General features: G+C 48.4%; 2 protein-coding genes across 5 annotated transcripts in view; both read right to left on the reverse strand.

The window, feature by feature from the left end:
* Positions 1 to 1,136: 1,136 nt before the first annotated feature.
* On the reverse strand, positions 1,137 to 4,586 carry Tmem177 (transmembrane protein 177). Of its 2 annotated transcripts, none has more exons than XM_006980939.4 (2): positions 4,477 to 4,586; positions 1,137 to 2,589 (listed from the first exon to the last, which is right to left on the reverse strand). In XM_006980939.4, the coding sequence occupies exon 2, from the start codon at positions 2,367 to 2,369 to the stop codon at positions 1,434 to 1,436; it is 936 nt and encodes a 311-aa protein (XP_006981001.1). In that variant the 5' UTR covers positions 2,370 to 2,589; positions 4,477 to 4,586; the 3' UTR covers positions 1,137 to 1,433. The 2 variants fall into 2 exon arrangements, with proteins under 2 accessions (XP_006981001.1, XP_042113935.1); XM_042258001.2 differs by having other exon boundaries at positions 4,130 to 4,542.
* Positions 4,587 to 15,144: 10,558 nt separating this feature from the next.
* The window catches only part of Cfap221 (cilia and flagella associated protein 221), a 77,283-nt gene continuing 69,976 nt past the window's right edge, over positions 15,145 to 22,451 (reverse strand). For all 3 annotated transcript variants that reach the window (XR_013043196.1, XM_015999382.3, XM_076547244.1), the window contains exons 22-24: positions 20,656 to 20,748; positions 17,404 to 17,499; positions 15,145 to 15,424 (exon numbers count right to left, since the gene is read on the reverse strand). Coding sequence is in view for 2 of the 3 variants with exons in the window: in XM_015999382.3 (XP_015854868.1) it covers positions 15,316 to 15,424; positions 17,404 to 17,499; positions 20,656 to 20,748 (298 nt within the window). In the remaining variant the exon portion in view is untranslated. The remainder of the gene's footprint in view (positions 15,425 to 17,403; positions 17,500 to 20,655; positions 20,749 to 22,451) is intronic.

Below are 22,451 nucleotides of genomic sequence, written 5' to 3' on the forward strand. Positions count from 1 at the left end.
GCAAGATTGAAAGTAGATGGTGTGGGACTGGAGAGTGTGGAGAAGATGGAGCCCATGGTGTCCAGACTTTCCACCTAAGAATTAGGTTTCTGACGTGGCCTTTTGGCCCTTAGGATACAGCAGCAGCAGCAGCAGCAGCGACTGAGAGATGCCCCGGAGAGCCTGTGGGGTGCTGTTAGCCAGGATGGAGAGCCATTCAGTAACCAGCCATCTGTCCTGGTTAGCTGTCAACGTGACACAGCCTAGAGTCCTGAGAAGGGAAAGTCTCAGCTGAGGAACTGCCTAGGTCATACTGGTCTGTGTGTGTGTGTGTGTCCTTGGGGGATTATCTCAACTGTTAAGTGACGAGAAGGCCAGCCCATTGGGGACGGTCCCTTCCATCGGCAGGCAGTCTTGGGCTATATAAAAAAGCTAGCTCTGCCTAGGCCTGGGAGTCAGAGTGAACCGGCAGGCAGTGTTCCTCCGTGGCTCCTGCTCTGACTTCCCTCAAGGATGGATCAGGACTTGGAAGTGTAAGCCAGCTCTCCTGGAGTTGCTTTTGGTCAGAGTATTTTTACCACATCAACAGAAAAGGAAACTTGAGCACGATCCATTTATCAGGCCCACACTGTATGCTGTCCTGGGTGCTAGGGACCTGTGAGACATGAAGTCCCTGGTCCTCAAGTGCTCAGCCTGCCATGCCCAGGGGAAGGGCCTGCAGCTGGCACCACACTGCGCTCCAGACCACACACAAAGTCTGAGCAGAAGCCAGTGGTATCCGACGCTGTCACTTTCCAGCCTGGCCTGGTTCACCCTCCTTTCGTGTTCCACCAGGGATAACCAGACGCCAGAGTGCCCCTCCCTCGGTGTGGCCTAATCCCTTTCCCCTGCGTTACACGGGTCCCAGGCTGACATCCTTCAAGACTGCCCCAGGGAAGATGTCATTTCCAATGAGAAGACAACACCAATGGCCAGCTGTGGCCTGGCTCTCTGACCACAGCTCTCCCCATCCTGCACTGCTGAAGGATTAAAGGTGAGGAATAAGTTGGCTATTTGACATCAGGTATCGGGGTGGTTCTCCACTGTAGGAGAGGGTAGATGTACCAGAAACGTGTCTCAGGCTGACAGCCACAGCCCACTGGGATTCAGAGACCAAGAAGAACGAACACCCTGTTTATTTATGTTGCTCTCTACCAGGCCCTCAGGCTCACAATCTCATTCGGCCCTACAATCAATCCTTCCCACTTCAGAGCTGAGGTAAACAAGACTCAGGTTCATTTAGGGACTCACCCACAGCCACCAAGTTCATTCATGAAGAGGACAGAACTGTTTAACTCCAAAGATGGCCACTGTTCTGACCTTGGACTATGGATGCAGCCATATCCAAAGATTCCCCCAGAATTCACCACAGGGCGGTGCCTATGTGAGCCAGGAGGGCCCTGTTGACTGGCGTCTCAGGAACGCCCTGGATTGGGCGTCCCCCTCCACATCTGTAGTAGAGAGTCCCGGCGGGTAGTGTAGGGTAAATGTTTGATGCGGAACCAGTGTCCAGGGACAATGTTTCCACTTGGTGTGTACAGCTTCTCCCCTTGTGGGCCCAAAAGGCTTCGGAGGGCTAGGTTGCCTGACAGGATCTTCTCATAGAATTCCACTCCACCCTGGGCATAGGCGGCGGACAGAGAGGCTGTGCGGCGGTCCAGCCAGCCTTCCAGGGCAACAGTGAGCGAGTCCTTGCAAAAAGCGTAGACCACGTAGCCTGCCACTACTGCCACCAAGTTGAAGGCCGCTCGAAAGCTCATGGGGCCTCTAGAGAGCCCCAGGGCGTGCTTGATACCCACACTTAGTACCCAGGTTCCTGCCAGGCAAGCTGGGGCTGGCAGGGCCTGTAGGGTAGCCGCATTGCTCTCCAGGTATACCACCTCTTTGGCTAAGGCAAACTTCTGAGCATTATGAGACAGGGCCAGGGCGTCTCTCAGCCTGGCACCTGCTGGGCTTTGCCAATTCACTCTTTGCCCATGTATGATCACAGTATGGTCAATGGTGGTCACAGAGCCACCCAGGAAGATGGCGGGGATTCCCACCACGGCCCCAGTAGGAAATCTTGGGAAGCCAGCACTCACAGGCTGAAAAGTAAAGGCAGTGAAAGGCTTGTAGTGGTGACCTGAGGGGACACCCATGTCCTGTAGCACCTCCTGGAAGAGGCTCCGCAGCTGAGGGGTAAGAGGAGCCGGCTGGCCCTGAGGCCAGTACTGGTAGAGCCATTGGACTATGGGATCCGAGAAGAGGTGATATGAGATTTGAACCCCAAACAGGCCAAAACAGGACCCCACCAACAGTCCTGTCCTGTGTCTCTGTATAAAGGCTGTAGCCCTCCACAACGGACCAGCCATGAGTATTGTCTCTGCGGATAACTTGGCCAAGAATAAGAGAAGTCAGCCAGTGATTCTGTCAGGTTACAGACCGAGCAGCCTCCGGGGCCACACCGTGGTTAACTGAAGTGCCAGTGCATCGTGACTCAATGTGGGCTCCAGCGTCAGACCACCTGGGGGCTTCACAGCATCAATTCTCCATCCGCCAGGCCAGGCAGGCGTGTGACAGTGGCCTCAGTGGCTGTGGTGAGTAAATACACAGGAAGCATTTCAGTGTCTCCAAGTGTAGTGAACATCCTTCTGGCAACGGCTGGAATTGCTCTGGCTGCCATGGCTAGACACAGCATTAAGTATTCACCAGCCCACTCCACCCACCACTCATGGCATGGAGAATCCCTAACTGACTGAAGAATGAACCACATGGATAGTTCACAGAGAGCTTACTATATGCTAGACACAGTTCCGAGAACATATACAGCTGTCTCTCAGTAACTGCAAGGGTTCCGTTCCAGGATCCCAAAGACCATCAGCGGCTTTATATAAATAGCATAGTATCTGCATATAGCCTATGCATATCTCTTATATACTTTAAATTATCTCAATACTACTTATAATACCCGATACAACACAATGCTACATATAGTTACTCTGCTGAATGTCTTCAGGCTCAGCAGACACAATTTGTCTTGCACAGTTTTAATTCTTGGCTGACTGATTATGCATCCATAGACACAGAAGGCTAACTGTACTAGGAAGCACCTGTAATTCTAATAAACAGGGAAATTTAAAATATTATACATTAACACCCACTACATATGCATATCCTTAGGGGATTAGATTCAAGACCCCCACAGACTCCAAGACCTTCAGATGCTCATCTCTGACAAAAACAGCTTAGCATTTGTACATTACCTGTGTTCTAAGTCACCGCTAGATGACTTCCAGTACGCTACAATGCAAACGCTGCATCTGACCTTGTGATGCTGTATGCTTAGGGAAACAATGCCGTGTTCACCACAGATGAAAACTTCCCCCAAACATTTCTGATTTGCAGCTGGCTGACTCACTATAGTCAGTCCAAGAAAAATCCTCATAACTCTGGAACCTATACTACAACGGTTGATTTTTTCAGCTGTGAAATTAGTTTTTTTGGTTTTTTTGTTTTGTTTTGGCCAAAATCCCAAGTGGCAGTGTCATGTGCTGAATTGTGCCCCCAACCCCAAGTTCCCATGTTTGAGGCCAGATTTTGGTTATCTTAGGATGTGGCTGTATTTGGCACTTGGGCCTGTGGGATGGAAACCTAAGGTTCTTGGGATGGCTCTAATTAAATCTCAGTGCTTTGAGTCTAAGATTAGGACACATGCAGAGAAAATACCACATGAGGATACAGGGGAAAGATGGCCATTTGCTAGCTGAGGAGACCGGCCTGAGGGAGCTGAGCCCGGCCATACCTCTGTCTTGGACCTCCAGCATCTCGAATAAAGGGAAAATAAACTGTCAGTCAGGACATGCACTGTGTGGTGCTTTGTTTGGCATGTTAGTCACTCAGAGTACAGGCTCAGTATCTGACCACAGGCCGTTAGGGGTCCACAGCAAGCATTTCACTTCAAAAAATGTTAACTTTACATGTACACAAATAGACCAAAACTGCCCATCAGCCGGATTCATTATCATCGTCAATATTGTTTGTTTTTTTGAGACAAGGTCTCACAGGAGCACTTCTGAACATTCTGGGCACCTTATTTCGTCTACGACTGTCACTAATTATCACTGTTATTTACCTTTGGATACAACGTCATTGTATTCCTATCCACGCAGAGCGTCTGATTAGCAATGCACTGCTGCCAACATAACGCAGGATTCTGCATTAAGTCATTCATTCCAAGAGGAAACCGAGGCTAGGAAAAGCGGGGTCCAGGAGAGAGCGCCGAAGGACTCTCCCAGGTCGGCCTGTGAGCCCAGGAGCTGGCCCAGCAGCGGGTGTAGGAGGACTCTGGCTTTGGAAGCGTCCCCGGCACGGCTCCGCCATGCCCCACAGGGTTGCTTGCTACAGCCGGAACCCGACAGCACCCGGAAGCTGCGGGTCGCGGGAGAACTCCCCTGAACATAGCTACGAGTGAGCGCTCACCTCTGCAGAACCCTTGGAAAGCGAGACTCCCGCGCCGGACCCGGCAAGCGCAAAGCACGCCGGTCTAGGCCCTTCAGGGGCGGGGCCTTGTGGCTGGGGCGGGGCTTGGTGGGCGGGGCTTGGAGTAGCGCTTGCACGCTGGTCCTGGTGGAGCCTTTCTGGACTCTGAGCTCTCTAGGGTTGTATTCAGACTGCGAAGGAGCCGGCTCAGGGACTTTGTCATCCGGTTCACGTGTCGCGGACCCCATGGGAGCTAAGACAGAGCCGTTCTGGTCCTGATTCCTTTAACAGCATAGAATAAGTATTTGTGCAGTATGCTGGGAGGAGAGCCAAGCTTAGTGAGGAAGGTCTGGAATTTGCTACAAATGACCCCTGCATACCAAAGGTCAAGTGACCTTGGGAGGCCTGCAAGAAGTGAGGTAGGTATTGACTAGAGTACAGTTAAGCAAGAAATGCATACTGGAAGGCACACCCAGCAAATTGTAGAAGCGTGGATAGACCAGAGGTCAACCTGGGATGGCGCTCTCTCCTGGACCCCAGGAACCAGTCATCCACTGTTTGGAGATTGGGTTTCTCACTGGCACCTGGGGTTCAGCAATTAAACTAACCTGCCTGGTCAGTGAGCCCCAGGATCTACCTGCTTCTGCCGCCCCAGTGCTGGATGACAAGCATGCACCAAAACACCCGGCTTCTTATGTGGATGCTAAGGATTGAGCCCAGACCCTCGTGCTTTTGAGACAAGCGCTTTACCAATTGAGTCATCTCAATATTCTCATGAGTTTTCTAAAAACAATCCTGGGGTGCTTTGGGGTGTGAAAATAATACTGAGTATTACTAGTATTTTAGTTACTATTCCATAGGTTAGAGTAATAAGTTTAATTATCTCATATCTTTTAAGCCTAAAAATCTGTTTATAAATATTGCCTTAACCCATCCAGGAATCTTTGTATAAAGATATTATTCTACTTGATTTATGGTCAACTTTCAAATAGCCCACAAGCCTTACAGATTATCTTCCTTATATGTCCACAGTTTTCATCTTTAATTGATCAAGTTTCCTGAGACATTTCAAACCACACTTTGATTGAACTTAGTTGGTTTTTGTTGTTGTTGTTTGTTTGTTTTGTTTTTTTCTAGACAGGGTTTCTCTGTGTAGTCCTGACTGGCTTGGAACTCTCTGTAGCCCAGGCTGGCCTCGAACTCAGAGATCTACCTGCCTCTGCCTCCCAAATGCTGGTATTAAAGTCTTGTGCCACCACCACCTCCATTCCAACACCCTTCCCTACTAGTTGGTTCTTTGGGATGGCGGTGTGTGCGTGCGTGCATGCCTGCGCGCGCGTGCACGCGGTTGAGATAGGATTTCTCTGTGTAACAGCCCTGGCTGTCCTGGAACTTGCTCTGTAGACCAGGCTGGCCTCGAACTCAGAGATCTGCCTGCCTCTGCCTCCCAAGTGCTGGGACTAAAGGCGTGCCCCCCCACCCCCTCCCACATGCTCCCCCACCCCTGGCTTCATTGGTTCTTTTAAATACAGTAACCCCCAGGATTAGTCAGGGTTCTCCAGCGAAAGAACCTGCAGCCTGAGGGTGAGTGGAAAGAGTTAATAGAGAGCACTGGCCCACAGGCACGGTGGCCTTTGTCTTTAATCCCAGCACTTGGGGGCAGAGGAGGCAGCTCTCTGTGGTTCATTCGTACAGTTTAGAAGCCTGAAGGCCCAAGCTCTGCTCTCAGCTGCACAACCAAGGTTGCTCATGGTCTGGCACTGGTCAAAATATGAGCCCTTAGAGCAAGAGGACCAGTTGCAAGAGTTCTGATCTGAGTCGCACTCCAGGAAAACGCTGACCTCCTAGGCTGGCTAGTTCGCTTAGTTTTCGGTGTTAAGGACTAAACTGGGACTCAGAGAAGCTCTCTAAGGACACTCCTGGCCATGTCCCAGTTTTAAGGTGTGTGTGTGGGGTAACTCTTTCTTAGCCTGATTCTTATTCTGGTCGTGATAGTCAGGAGGTCAGCTGTGGAAGGGACTGATCCACAGCCCACCAACATCGGGCATAAAGAACAATGGCTGACCACATCCAGGCCCTGAAACGGGGTGTAAGGTAATGGTGGTGATTGAATGATGGGGGGGGGGGCAAGATATCAAGACAGCAGTGTTCTCCGCTGCGTTTCTCTAAACTAAGGGGTGAAGTTGATGCCCTGACAGCAGCTGTGAATGCCTGTATAGGCTGTGTCTGTCCATATTCTATCACAGAGCATGGAGGTCCTCACAGGCCTTACCCCTCGCTGAGGATTTACAGGTAAGTCCATGGTTGCTGGGGAGACAAAGAGACATTATTGTCAGTTGTGTAGCCCCTGGTAAGACGCCCGCACTCCTTCAGATAACCCCTCACCCATGCTCCTGTAAGCAACCCTCAGGAAATGCATTGTTACACACGTGGACATGAAAGTAGAGGAGAGAGGAATTAGGGAGAGGAAGGGGGTGGGTGGGAGTGGGAGGGGACTAGAGAGGGTGACTATGAGCAATGTACATTACGTACATGTGCGAAAATACCACAATCATAAAGAGACCATTGGTGATTTTAATTAACATATGCAAAAAAAACCTTTAATAAAAAAGGCCCCATGTTTATAGGGTTGGACCCGGGATGGGTGTGTTTGTGTATCTCTTGTTAATCTGACAGATGCAAAGAGAAAGGCCACTGACCCAACTCATCAGAGCCAAATTAATTAAAGCAAGCAATTAATTAAAGCAAGCTTTTTTTTTTATTTGTGTACATGGGCTGTCTCTCTCTAAAGGTGGGGTTTAAGAAATTAGCATTGGACAGGGGTAAGATAAAGTTTTTTTTTTTTGCTTGTTTGTTGTTTTTTATTTGCTTTCTAGACAGGGTTTGTTTGTGTAGCTCTGGCTGACCTGGAATTTACTGTGTAGCCCAGTCCCAAATAAACACATAGAAATTTATATTAATTATAAATGCTTGGCCAATGGCTCAGGCTTGTTATTAACTAGCTCTTACATTTAAATTAACCCATTTCTATTAATCTATGTATTGCCATGTAGCCGTGGCTTTACCAGACCCCTGGCCTCTTACTTCTTGGGTGGCCAGCTCTTCTCTCTCTCTCTCTCTCTCTCTCTCTCTCTCTCTCTCTCTCTCTCTCTCTCCCTCTCTCTCTCTCCCCTCCACTCACTCTCTTCATCCCAGTCCTCAGTTTGATTGTTCCTTGCCATAGGCCAAAGAGCTTTATTATTAACCAATGAGAGCTGCTGTGCATATTGCTTTGTATAAATAAAATGCTGATTGGCCAGTAGCCAGGCAGGAAGTATAGGCGGGACAAGCAGAGAAGAGAATTCTGGGAAGTGGAAGGCTGAGTCAGAAAGACACTGCCAGCCGCCGCCATGACTAGGAAGATGTAAGGTACCGTAAGCCATGAGCCACGTGGCAAAGTATAGATTAATAGAAATGGGTTAATTTAAGATATAAGAACAGTTAACAAGAATCCTGAGCCATTAGGCCAAACAGTTTAAATAATATAAGCATCTGTGTGTTTATTTTATAAGTGGGCTGTCAGACTGCCGGGGCTTGGCGGGCCCGGAGAGAAAACTCTCCAGCTACAGAGAGCAGCATAGATTCACAGTGTACAGAAGGACCATCCCACAGCCCAGGCTGGCCTCAAACTCAGAGGTCCACCTGCCTCTGCCTCCTGAGTGCTGGGATTAAAGGAGTGTGCCACCATGCCCCGCAAGATAAGGGTTTTTATAGTTCAGGAGTAGGGGTTTCCAGATGGGGGATTTGGCAGGCAAATAGGTGGAGTGACAGAAACAGAACGTAAGCATAACAAGTTGGTCATAACAACCTCCTGAAACAGAGACATGGTTGCAAGGTGGGCATAAGGTAATCATAACAAGGTGGTCATAATAACCTTTGAAAAAAAGACACAGTTGCCATTTCCTGGAACAGGCAGTACAGAACCATTTGCAGTTAAGGTTACAGGTGGGGCAGAACCCAATCCTTGAGAAACAGATTTAATCATAAACAGGAATGAGCCTAGTTTGTCTTGATTATAAGATGGCTTTCAAGCCTAAGATAGAGGAGGCTGGTCCATCACTCTGTGTAAGGTGTACATTGTTGGTTACTGGGGGTAGGGTCCTCTGACTACTTTCCATATTCATTTCACTGTTTGGTTTTTAAAATTTTCATGTGTGTGTGCGTGTGTGCTGATTAAGGCTTATGCCATGTTTCTTCCCCAGTCACTCCTTACATTATTTACTGAGGCAAGGTCTATCACTGAATCCAGAGTTTGCCAGTTTGGTAGTCTAGCAATCCAGCTCATTCCGAGAAGCCCTGTCTGTACCTGTCATGGGATGGTTTACAGGCAGGCTGCCATGCCCACCAGGCTTTGACATGGGTTCTGGGAATCTGAACTCTGGTCCTCACACTTGCCGAACTGTCTCCAAAGGCCTTGTTTCTATGTCATTTCCTCTAAAGTTTTTTCACAAATGGTTTTTAACGAACTTCTTCCTGAGTATTTAAAGGAATCAAACCAATTTCGGAGACTATCATCAGACAGACCTCTTGGTCACCACCTTGGCCAAGCCTAAGGTATAATGAGGTCCTTTAAAGTGAAGCTGTTTCTGAGAAAGAGGGTGTACTTGTCCTGGCTGCACCTAGGGCAGCTCACAGCTGGGCATCCTCCAGCTCCACCCTGGCCTGCGTCTTGCTCTGTGTGTTTGTGTGCGCATGTGCATGGAGATCAGAGTCAGGTCAACCTCCAGATGTAGTTTCTCAGTGTTAGGTCCAAAACCCTTCCCCACACCCCAGTGGCAATGCTCATGACATTGTCCTAAACAGAAGGAATGTGACATAATAAACTTGTTTTTCCATTGGCACAGCGGCTGCACCTGAATCTACTGTTGCTTCAGCCAGCAATTTCTGCTCCACAGTTCCTGGCCAGCTTCTCAGGCAGCAGCCAGTGGGACTTTCACATCCAGCCCAATCTGCCTCCTGACGCTGCCACCAAATGTAGTTTTAACTAAATCTCTATCATTCTATTTATCAGTAAGACTCAGGAGTCAGAGGCTGGGGTGAAAACCTGCTAGCTCAGAGAGGTTGCATCTCAGAAAGAGAGCATCCTTCCACTCTGCCAAACCAAAAAAGACTGCCACACTCAAATTCCCTCCCCACTACTTCCTGTGCATCTCTCTATCCAACTTCCGACTCCCTCTGACTCTCTATGGTTACTTTTTGTCAACTAGTTGCTGGCTCCACCTCCTGACCCATGGTTGATTTTATTTAATTAATCAAACACCAACTTTGGGGGTGATAGTGTGATCAAATATTCTGAAACAGTAAATAGAAGGACTGTTATTAGGTAAACACACCTGAAAATGGGTTTCTGTTTAAAAGAAAAGCAGGGACCCACCTAAATCTTCCAGAAACTGTTACTAGGAGCCCACCAGAGATGATCACTTGGACACAGTTTATGGCCACTTGAAAGTCTTTATTACAGCTGGCTGGGACTGCACTCGGGTATTACAGGACCCAAGTGTAGTGTTGAATATTTAGGGTAAGGGGTTTTAAAAGGCAAAAACCACATCCTGGTATCTTACTTGACAGATGCAGGTGAGAAGTTCTGCACAAGCAGGCAGTTCAACAGAAGCTAAGGTAAGCTAGCTGGGGCATCTTCACCTTGGGTTCTTAGAATAGAGTTGGGTAATTTCCCACAGGGTTTTCCATCAAGGAGATCAAATTCTAGTTAAACCCGAAATGGCTTCAGCAAGAATACAAGATGGAGGAAGCTTTCTTTGCACATCTTCCCTGTCACAGACCCTCCCCTAGAGGTCAACTACATTGGACAAGGACACGTAGTTCCTGTGGAATTTCAAACCCAGGACAAATGGCTAAGGTGTCTATTTAACATATCAAAGGACCTGGCTGCCAGGTTCTCCCAGCATGCCTCAGTACCACCTCCCTGTTACAGGGTGTGGCTGGCAAACTCTACCTTTAACTCTGTAACCCGGGGGCTGGGCTGCCCTTCCCCCAGGCTCTTCCCTATATAACCCAGACATTTTGGTTACCTCCCCCATTTTGTACCTTTGGCCTCCTGGCTGCTGTACCTGGTTCCCCTCTCTCCCCTCTTCCTTCCCCTCCCCGGCTCCCCACAGGGTCTAGCTCTATAAAATAAAAATGCCTCTAACCTGTGAGCCCCACTTGCCTAACTTCCTGAAGTGTGGGGGGCTGTTGTTCATGTAAGATAACAAGCCACGTATTTCCACTTGTGTAAACAAGATTGGTTGCCTCAATGTCACAGGATGTGATTGATCACACATGAGCAGGAGATACATAGGCAGGAAATGCATCAGGATGTATGCTTGCTACCAATTGGATGAAGGCAGGAAGTAAGGAACCTTGAGGGGTTTGCCTTTATAAGCACCTAACTAATGTAGTTAATTCGTGGCTATTCTCTAGGAATCCTGGGTATGGACATGGCCAGTGTCTACCATCCCGGCCAGTAGTTAATAAAGCTTGCTTCAAATTAGGCTAAAGAACTGTAGTAGTGGTCTTATTGCCACTAGTTAACAACAGTGCAAAACTTGTTTTCTGCCCAGAAGGCAGGAGCAGGGGTAGTTAACAGCCTGGTGACTTTGGGGCTATCTGTATGACGGAGACCACACCAGCTCCCTGAGATCCTCAGGATGTTACATGTAGTCAATCTATAGAATCTTTATGGAAGGGGTCACGTGTACTTTACGAAGAGTTCTTAAGCTTTATTTTGTACCTGGGATTGAGTTAATTATCAGGAAGAATTTTTTTTTTCAAATTGTGCTGTGATTAAATGTGCCCCAAATAAACTACCTGTTGTCATGCTCTTGAAGCTTGAACCAACACCAGCTACTGGGTTGCGTCAAACCAGAGTTCACCTTGCCTTCCTCGGATTGACACTCTGTTGGCTGTGGTGGTTGCAGAGACCCCCACACCTGGAAACTTAAAACAGAGGCCTAAAAGACCTACCTTGCCAATAGTTGGACCCTCCTGCTCCCCCAAGAAGTTCAAAGCAGATCAGGGCATGTTTTTACAGCAGTCGTGGGCCAATCAGCCACTGACCCTAAGTTAGGGGAGGAAGACCCTTCAAAGACTTAATTTGAAAGGGAAGACTCATATATGATGTGATATTTGGGGAGATCTACATCTGTGTTCCCAAGCCACGGACACACGTTTTTGGGTCTAGAATGATTCATGTTTTATTCCTTTGAGGTGAGAGCTGACTTTCGGTGGACAGCAGCCAAACCTGGTTTGTTGGAGTACAGGCAGTGATCCCCAAGTTCTGCAACATTGTGTAGAAAATACTTCACCAACTGAACGTCCTTGAGAGAGGAATCAGCTCTAACTAGTACGAAAGGAGAGCTATTGAGGGAGTCCTCCAGATCTTTGGTTCTCTAGCCCTAGTCTTAAGAAACCGTAAGGTCTTGAATTCAATAGCGCACACTGAGGCAGATTATTTCTTGAGGCCACAAGAGAGTGAGGAAAGGGTTATGGACTGCCCAGGGGAGTCAAGAAGTCTGTCGTAAGGCTTTGGGGGAAAGGCGTGCAATGTTTCAGACCAGAGGGAGGAGGAAGGGCTCTTGCTAATGTGACTACCTGATGGGGGGGGGGTGTCTGGAGGAGGGGCGCATTTCCTCAACATCTAGCCCCCCTCATGCCTGAGTCTGGCGATCTGAGCTCTGCAAGCCTCCTGTCATTCTCAGGAATCTTGACGCCTGAGGAGTCTGTTTCCAGACTCCCAGGCGCTCGGAAGAGTGTCCATGTCTCTCTGTAGCAGGAGGGATCCAGGGATCAACTATGAGGACCAGAGAGGGAGGCTCCAGATGGGCTTGAGCAACATCTGGTCTGGAACTTGATATTTCTTTCTAGAGTCCTGGTACTGGACACTGGGGGCCTGTTACAGATTCACAGATAAGCTCTCCAGATTAGCCCCTGGAACGGCGTGATAATGTCAGCAAGTGTGAGAGAAGGAGAGCTGCTGGATCTCTAGAAGCAAGTGCACCTGAGATTCCCAGTCACTCAGACACAATGCCAACCCTTGTTCCACCCACTATCCCCCAGAACCTGGGCGATCCCAGAGAACCTCTGAATATCGCATGGCCAATGGCTGCACTGAAGGAACTTATCCTTGGCATCGATTCCAGAATAAAACACAGATGACCTTCCCTGCCTCTTTTCATCCGCAGGAGATCTGAAGGGGGTGGGGGGAGCTCTTTGGACGATCTGGAAGGTGATTTGGGTCACTTAGGAACTGAGGTTACATTCAAGTCAAGAGATGTATTTCTTGTAACATCCACTAGAGGGCACAGGTTCCCCAACACTGTCAACACAACCATTCTGAGGGGTGGTAGCCTTAGGAAGGTCTGGAAAAGCTGGGAGTGAGATTAAAGAAATGGGTGCTTGCTCATAGGTGGGGAAACTGAGGCAGACACAGACACTCACTGACATGTGAACAGATTCAAGTTCATGTAACAAAGCCCGAGCCAGAAAGTCACTGTGATGTTAATCGTGATCTTCACTTGAACGGGTCCAAGCCTCCCTGTGAGGGAGTTTCCAGGCTGGGATGATGGAGGTGGAAAGACCCTCCCTACTTGTGAGTGACACAATCCCATGGACTGGGGTCCCAGATTGAATAAAAATGAGAAAGTGAGCTGGGCACCAGCATTCGCCTCTCTCTGCTTCCTGACTGTGGATGCGTGTGACCAGCAGCCTCACTCACACTCAGCCTGGCACCATGATGGCTGTACCCTGGCACCATGATCCCAAACAAATTCTTTCTCCCGTAAGTTGCTTTTTGTCACAGCAATGAAGAATGTATCAATACAGTCCTGAGTGCAATGTTGAGCACCTGGGAGAAAAGAGGGTGTGGCAGAAGAGCCAGCCAGAGGCTTAGGAACTGATGGCCGGGAGCTGCTGAATGAAGCAGACGAGTGTATCATCTGAACTCGGAGGGAATCGGGTCCTGGACTTGTCCTCTGTGGTGCCAGAGGCTAAGTGGACCTATGGAGTGCAGGGCCCAGTTTATGCAGCGCTGGGGATGGGACTTGGACGTCACGCTGCTCAACAGACACTGCCAGCCGGGCCCCATCCTCAACACAGCGGAAGCCAACTCTCTCTGCCAGACAGGCTCAGATGAACAGGCTGCCCACCCCACAGGACAGGAAATGAGGGGCTGCCCTGCAGATGATGGGCAGCTGAAGGGATCCTGAGCCGCGATGGTCTCCTGACAGTCAGTTGCTATGCTGTTCCAAAGGGGTAAGTCCTGGAATCAGTGTGTGTGTGTGTGTGTGTGTGTGTGTGTGTGTGTGTGTGTGTGTGTGTGTGTGTGAAAGAGAGAGAGGTTTTGACAATTTAAAATTATTGTTGACTGCTAATCTTGGTTGTTAACTTGGATCTAGAGTCACCTTGGAAATGAATCTCGGGGTGTGTCTGTCAGACCAGGAACTTTATACAGGGATTATCTGGCTTAGGTTGAGATGGGGAGACCCATCCTACATGAGCCAGAATAAAGCCTTCTTTCCTTAACTCAAATTTGTTGGGTATTTTGTTGCAGCAATGACAAGTAATTACACACACACACACACACACACACACACACACACACACACTCACACACACACACACACACACACACACTCACAAACAGAGAAGGGACACACACACCTGGAGTGTGACAGAACTCAAACACCATCAATCTTCCTGGCTTGTGCATATGAATGGAGTCCTGTTAAAAGGCCAGGATTCCTGGCATCTTTGCGATGACTTCCTGTCCCAGGTGCTTCTGGGAGTTCCCAGAGGGATCCTGTCCAGTTGTTCCCATGAATCTGCAGGTTCTAGTCTCACAGTGACCACCCCTGTGCCAGCCCTAGTCAGGCTCAGCCACCAGCACAGCTGGTCCAGAGCCAGTGTCCCCACCCAGGTGGTTTCCTTGGGAGTGACTGCTAAGGTCAAAGTCCTGGTGAGGTTCTGGGCAGAGGTGGGAAGTCAGATTCCTCCCAGATCCTTCTGACACCACAAAAGACTCCCAGAAACTCTCTTGGCGTGTGTGTGTGTGTGTGTGTGTGTGTGTGTGTGTGTGTGTGTGACAAATCTGGGTGCATGTGTAAATGTGGGTAGAGGCCAGAGGACAACTTCAGGTGTAATTTCTCGGGATGTTGTCCACATTGTTTTTTATGGCAGGGTCTCTCCAGCAGGGCAATGGTGGCACACTCCTTTAATCCCGACACAGGGCCAGCCTGGTATACATAAGTGAGTTCAGGACAGCCAGCACTGTTACACAGAGAAACCCTGTCTCAAAACAAACAAAACAAGCAAACAAAAAAGGCCATGGCCTCTCACTAGCCCAGAATTTACTAAGCTAGACTGGCCGGCCATTGAGCCCCGGAATCTTCTCCCTTCCCCAGTCTTGCCCTCCAGCACTGGGATTAGACGTGTGGACCTTATACACAGCCTTTTACATGGGTTCTTGGGATAGCATTCAGGTCTTCATGCTTGCAAGGCAAGCACTCTACTGACTGAGCCGTCTCCCCAGCCCCTGGCCCTTAGTCCCTTGTCTCGGTGACTCTTGCCTTGCTCAGGAAGGCAGGCATGTTCCAGCACAGTCTTGCACTAACAATCTCTCAGGGAGTCATCATGGCAATGACATATTTTTTTATTTTCAGAAAGAAAAATTACAGTTTTAAAACAAGGCATCTACATTTCAATTCCTGTCTCTAGAAACTTTAATTCCAAAAACCGACTGTAAATGGACTTAGAGGACCTCAGTGACCTTGTAAGGCGAAGGGGCCGCTGGTACCACAGTGGTTTTTACTCTAGAATCAAGTGCGGGTTGAGGGCTTTGAGCCGGAGGGTCTTCATCTCCTCCAGCACTTTTTCCCCCACCTTCTCCGGCGGCTGGGCCGTGTCCTTGACATCCCTGAATATTGGAAACAGAGCAGAAACACACTAAGCCACTTATCAAAACACGCAAGTCAAGCCAGCTCCATGGCTCCATGGGTAAAGGCAACAGCCCTAAGGCTGATGATCTGAGTCCCATCTGGGGCCCCACACCGTGGAAGGAGAGAAACAAGTGTCCTCTGGCCTCCACGGTCTGCTTACCATGGCCCATGCAGGCCCACACATACATTCATATGCACACACACACATATGCAATCAATGATGTTCTTTAAAAGAATCTAGAAGCTGGACAGTTGACTCAGTGGATAAAGTCACTTGCTGCCCTGCCTTGAAACAAGAGTCTGATTCCCAGGACCCACATCACGGAAGGAGAGAATCTCAATCTCTCTCTCTCTCTCTCTCTCTCTCTCTCTCTCTCTCTCTCTCTCTCTCTCTCTCTCTCTCTCTCTCTCTCTCTCTCTCACACACACACACACACACACACACCCCAAGTAAGTAAACTTAAAAAAAAAACCACACACACAAATTACTCTGATGTCCTGTGACGATTGGAAGTTCTGCTTTGATATAGAAAGAAAGTTTTGATTCTACTTGTAACTTAGTAACCAGTGAGAACCTTCAGCCCCTGAGTGACTCAAACTGGACCTAGGTCTCAGCTACATAGTTTCTTACAGTCTCCACCTCCCATTCCCGTCACCCTGTCACTCTGCACCCACCACCCCCTCCCGTCAAGGTGAAATAAGAAAGCAGTCACGCGGATTCGCAGATTCGCCAAGGTACTGTCTCAATGCTCAGACAGCAATAGCTGGTTTGCATCCGTGTGTATTCGTGTGTGTGTGTGTGTGTGTGTGTGTGTGTGTGTATTCGTGTGTGTGTGTGTGTGTGTGTATTCGTGTGTGTGTGTGTGTGTGTGTGTGTGTATTCGTGTGTGTGTGTGTGTATTCGTGTGTGTGTGTGTGTGTGTGTATTCGTGTGTGTGTGTGTGTGTATTCGTGTGTGTGTGTGTTCGCGTGTGTGTGTGTGTGTGTATTCGTGTGTGTGTGTATTCGCGCGTGTGTGTGTGTGTGTGTGTGTGTGTATTCGTGTGTGTGTGTGTGTGTGTGTGTGTGTGTGTGTGTATTCGCGCGTGTGTGTGTGTGTGTGTGTGTGTGTGTGTGTGTGTGTGAAAGAGGTACACGTTGGGTGTCTCCCTTGGGGGCTCTTAGCCTTAGTTTTTGAGACAGGGTCTCTCACTGAACTTGGAGCTAATTCAGTTAAGCTGGCCAGTTAGTCGCAGCAATCCTCCTGTCTCTGCTTCCCCAGGACTGGGATCACAGTACACACTCTCATGTCTTCCTTTTTTTTTTTTAATTTTTGAGACAAGGTCTTTCTATGTGGCTGTTCTGATATTCACTATGTAGATCAGGGTGGTCTTGAACTCGCAGAGATCCTCTACCTCTCAGTTGCAGGGAATAAAGGCATGCCCCACCGTGTCCAATTTGCCTCTTTAAAAAACAAAACAAATCATAGGTTCTGGGGGATTAAATTCGAGTTCTCATGCTTGCTGAGCACAAACTTACTGACTGATCCTCCCTATATCTCGATTTAAGTTTTAAAAATATTTTATTGTTATTTTTAAAAATTATGTGTATATGTACATGTGTGGGGTTATGCATATGAATGTGGTGCCCAGAAGAGGGGATTGGATCTCCAGGAGCTGGAGTTACAGGCTGTTTTGAGCTGATGTGAGTGCTGGGAATCAAACTCCGGTTCTCTGGAAGAGCGGTATGCATTCTAAACCTCTGAATCATCTCTCCAGCCCTGTGGATCCAATTTTTAAAGGCTTACTTGTTAAAGCATTTGACGGAGACACTTGTGTATAAACGTGACACACATTTAAATATTGGAAGCATTGGAGATATGCCCCTTTCAAAGCTTGAGATGCTGAGATCCGGACATTACGACAGTTCTGACCTTCCCCTAGGATGGATCTTAGTCCAGGTAAAGACACCCACTTACTTCTCCTTCTTGAACTCCTTGCTGTTCAGCACGGGGAATTCCACTTGGATCATTTCCGGAGTTAGCATGATTTCTATACTCTGCTCACAGAGATCCCTGGAAAAGAGGAAGACGTTGAGTGGGAATAGCTTCTTTCTCAGCATAAAAACGTAAAACTCCAGCATAAAAACTGGAGCTTTCCAGTGTGGCAGCTGCTTCTGCGGAGTCCATGTGCAGAGGAGCAGAGAACAGACAAACTGCCTCCACCAGCCAACGATGCTGGGGGAAATATTTATAACCAGGGAATGAAATGCTCTTTTTAAAAAGGGGGTCACAGATTCCAGGCTCCCTTCAAGGGCACCTGGACCGTTTATCAGATGGCCCAGGTCCCTACTGTAATGAAGCCCAAAAGATTTCAAAAGATTGGAGTTATTCAAGGATGTTCTCTGGACACAATGGGATTAAAATAGATTCAAGGCCACAGACAACTAGAAATCCACAGCTGCTGTGAGATCAGTGTATTTCTCCTGAAACTTTTATTTTTAAAAACAACATACAATGTGTTAAGTTACCATTGTGACATTTTAGAGCAAAGTATGTTTTTGTGATTCCCTTCCCCCATCTCCCCTCTCTCCTGCCACCCTTGCATCTCCCCACTCTAGATGAATTACTCTTCATGTCCCAGGTGTCTCTTCACCTATCCCCCTCCTTCCTCATCCCCTATTATCACCCTCTCTGTCTCCTCCAGATTTTTAGGCTTTATTCACACACACACACACACACACACACACACACACACACACACACACACACACCTGCTTACATGTTTATATGTGCACACTCTAGGTTAGGACCTGCACATGAGAGAGAACATTTTTGTCTTTCTGAGTTTGGATCACCTTGGGAACAATCTATTTCTAAATAGTCTTTAGTGAAAGAAATTCAAAGGATCTACTTTATTTATTATTTATTCTCTGTCTCTGTCTTTGTGTGTATGTGTGTGTGTGTGTGTGTGTGTGTATGAGAGAGAGAGAGAGAGAGAGAGAGAGAGAGAGAGAGAGAGAGAGAGGTGAATGCCATGGGATGCACGTGGATGCCACAACCTTGCCTTCTATCTTGTTTGAGGCAGGGTCTGCAGCACTTTCAAGAAAGGGTCTTCGACATGGGCTGGAGAGAGAGCGCAGCAGGTAAAGGTGTTTGTTGTGAAGCCTGGCCATCTGCATCCCTGGGACCCACGTGGTGGAAGGAGAGAACTGACTCCTGCAAGTTGTCCTGTGACTGCCTCACGAACAATGGGGCAACTATGAGGACACACACACACACACACACACACACACACACACACACACACAATTAAACAAATATTATTTCAAAGAATTTAAAAGAAAGGGCTGTATGCAGTACTTTGGGGGGAACTTCAATCTTCCTTTGAAGAGCTTGCTTCTAAGTGTGTATGCCCCAGTACTGTCAACTCTCAGAGCACATGGGCAGGCATCAGAGGAACTAACTATCTCTGCCTCGGATATTTAGGATTTCACTAATTGATTATTTTGCATGGAAATGTGTTGATAAGAGAGAAATAGAGTTTCTCATGAGTAACTATTTTTGAGTGTGTACTGGGTGTGAGATACTTCACCTGGCAAGAACAAGGCATTTCCTGTGCTCAGCAAGCAGGCCGGCATGGACCCTGGTCTATGGCACCGATGGATGGTCATTAGAGGGGTTGGCAGGATTTCTTTGCGTCACTGTAACTTATGGTATAATTTAGAACAGGAAAGTTTGGGTTGATTAAAAATGAAAATGAGGACTTGGAGATGGCTCAGTCGATCAAGTGCTTGCTGTATAAGCATGGGGACCTGAGTTCGGTCCCCAGAAACCGGGGTGGAGTAGCGCATGTTTATGACTCCAGCACTGGGGAGGCGGAGTCAGGCAGGTTCCCGGGCTTGCTGGCCAACCAGCCTGGCACAGTCGGTAAGTTCCAGGCTGGTGAGAGATCCTGTTTCAAACAACAACACACTAGGAAAGTATCATGGGTTGGCCTCTAGCCCCCACATGCATGGGCAGTGTGGCACAATGTGGCAGACACAGGCACGCACACATGGACAAAGTGATGATCCCTGTGGAGAAGCATTTGCAGAGTGGGCAGTGGCAGGTGGTGTAGCTGAAGCTCACATGCCCGAGGAGTTTGGAAATCACATCAAGGGGCTCACAGTACAGAAGATGCTCTGGGGCCTGAACCTGTGCCCTGTTTGGCTCCCAGCTCCTGTTCTCGTGTCCGCTGCTGGGTCTCTAGCTGGATTTAAGGACACATGTTAGATGTCGATTAGTAAAAGGATGCAGGTGCCTTGCTAGCTTATATTTCGTGTGTGTGTGTGTGTGTGTGTGTGTGTGTGTGTGTGTGTGTGTGTGTGTGTGATATGTGTCCATGTGGTATATGGGTCTGTGTGTATGCACAGAGTTCAGAGGTCAGTGTCTGGTATCTTCCTCTATTGCTCTCCTTTTTTTTTTTTTTTTTTTTAAGGCAGGTTTTTTTGCTGAATCTGGAGTGCCCTGATTCAGACAGACTGGCTGCCCTGTAAGCATCAACGATCTGCTTGCCTCCATGACCTCAGCATCATCAGCCGGGGATTACAGGTGTGTGTTACTATGTCAGGCTTTCCTTCTTCCTTCCTTCCTTCCTTCCTTCCTTCCTTCCTTCCTTCCTTCCTTCCTTCCTTCCTTCCTTCCTTCCTTCCTTCCTCCCTCCCTCCCTCCCTCCCTCCCTCCCCTCCCTCCCTCCCTCCCTCCCTCTCTCTTTTTTAAATTATGGCTGTTTGCTTGAATGTATGATGTGTACGATGTGTATGCCTGGTGCCCACAGAGGCCAGAAGAAGTTATTGGATCCCCCAGAACTGGACTTACAGGCAGTGGTAAGCTGCCATGCAGGTGCTGGGGACCAACCTGGGTCCTCTAAGAGCAGCCAGTGCTCTTAACTGCTGAGTCACCTCTCCAGCCCCATGTCTGGCTTTGTGTGTATGTGCTGAGGATCTGAAGCTGGTCTTCACGCTTCTGTGGCAAGCATATGACTAGCTAGCCATCTTCCCTGCTCCTCATGTCTCAGATGTTCGGGGCAGTCTGTTCTGCACTATGAGCCAAGTGTCTCACTTCCGGGTGGCACAGTTGGGCATCGGCCTTACCTGATCCTTTAGGGTAGACACTCAGATGCTGTGTGTGCCTCCCATGGAAAGCCACACCTTACACACAAAAAGCCCCAAAATAATGTTGGAAAAATACCTCTCGGTAGTTTCCAGTCTGTCTTCCTCTGGTAGGCCGTCCAGAGGGGCGGGGATGTCTTCCGGCAGCATCACAGTACTGTACCATTCACCTCTGTGGAAATAACACCAGCAGTGAGGACTGCAGCTGCATCGGCACTCACGTGGGCCCTCGTGGGACACAGGCCCTCACAGACGCCATGGAAGCCTCAGACTGGCCACTTAGCTGAGGATGACCTTGAACTTATGATCTTTCTGCCTCTACCTCTCAAGTTCTGGGATTATAGGTGTGTGGCATGGCGCCATGCCTGGTTTATGCTGTGTTGGGGGATGGAACCCAGGGCTTCCTAATGTTAGGCAAGCACTCTACTAACTGAGCTATATCCCCAGCCCCTAGATATGGATATATAGTATGTATGTGTAGTGTGTGCATATGTATGTGCATGTTTGCACGTGTGGGCACATGTGTGGGTGTAGATCTGCATGCATTTGCATGTGGAGCCCAGAGGTTGATTTCAGGTGCCTTCTTTCACTGGCCTCTACCTTATGCACTCAGACAGTCTCTCACTGAACCACAGCTCACTGATCGGGCCAGCCTGGCTAGACAGCTTACTCTGGGGCATCCCTGTCTCTGCCTCCCAAGGGCCGGGGTTACAGCTCACACCATCTTGTTCAGCATTTTCACGGGTGCTGGGGATCTGAATTCTTGTCCTGATATGTGCATGGCAAATACTACCCACTGAGCCATCTTCCCAGCCTCTAGAAATATAACTTACTATTTAACAAGTCTTGTGTATGGAGGACATTAAAACAGTTGTGCAAAGGAAATTTTTTTTTTTTAAAGTTTTGAGTAGTTCTGAGTTTGGGATACACATGGGTATTCTACATATTGAGACAATAACATTAAATTAGTCAGAAAGGGAGATTAAGAAGCTGGAAGGAAACTGAACAGTTAGTTCCATAGTTACAGTAGAGGGGGAGAAAGAAAAAGGATTGGAGAGAGAGTAGTGGTTAAGCGTCCTTCCAGAGGACCCGAGTTCAGTTCCCAGCACCAATTTGGATGGCTCACCACCGGCCGCAGCTCCAGGTCCGGGGGACCTGACGACCTCTTGCGGACACCATAGGCACATTCCCCCACACAGACAAGCACATATACACATAATCAAACAAAACAGATCTTTAAGGAAAGAAAGAAAGAGAGAGAGAGAGAGAGAGAGAGAGAGAGAGAGAGAGAGAGAGAGAGAGAGAAGAAAGAAAGAAAGAAAGAAAGAAAGAAAGAAAGAAAGAAAGAAAGAAAGAAAGAAAGAAAGAAAGAAAGAAAGAGAAAAAAGGGGTTGGAGAGAAGAAAGACAAGAAAACAGCCCAGTAATGTACAGGCGTGGTGTGTGATGCCACCCACACACCCCCAGACTTGGGCAGGCTGGCAGCAAAAGGCAATTAAATAACTCGGAGCTTTATTATTTTACTTGCTCATCAACCTGTTTATTCATGAGGCATTTCTGAGACCGTTCTCAGATCAGCTATCAGCTCAAAGGTTCTCACAGCACAGAAGAAAGGAAATACAAGCACGTGGAGGTTTCTGCAAGGACAGCTCAGCGGCTGAGTGCCACTCTAGCCGTGGGGAGCATGTGGCCCTGTGTTCAGTCACAGTACCACACTGTGGTGGTTTGCATGAGAATGTCCCCCACAGCCTCACGCGTTTGAACACTGGTCCCCATGGCGCTGTTTGAGAATGGTTACAAACCTTTAGGAGGTAGAGCCCTGCTGTTGGAGGATGACGTCATTCCTGATTCTCCTGCCTCCACCTCCCAGTGCTGG

This window comes from Peromyscus maniculatus, chromosome 11 (assembly GCF_049852395.1).
Source record: "Peromyscus maniculatus bairdii isolate BWxNUB_F1_BW_parent chromosome 11, HU_Pman_BW_mat_3.1, whole genome shotgun sequence".
Lineage (NCBI taxonomy): Eukaryota > Metazoa > Chordata > Mammalia > Rodentia > Cricetidae > Peromyscus > Peromyscus maniculatus.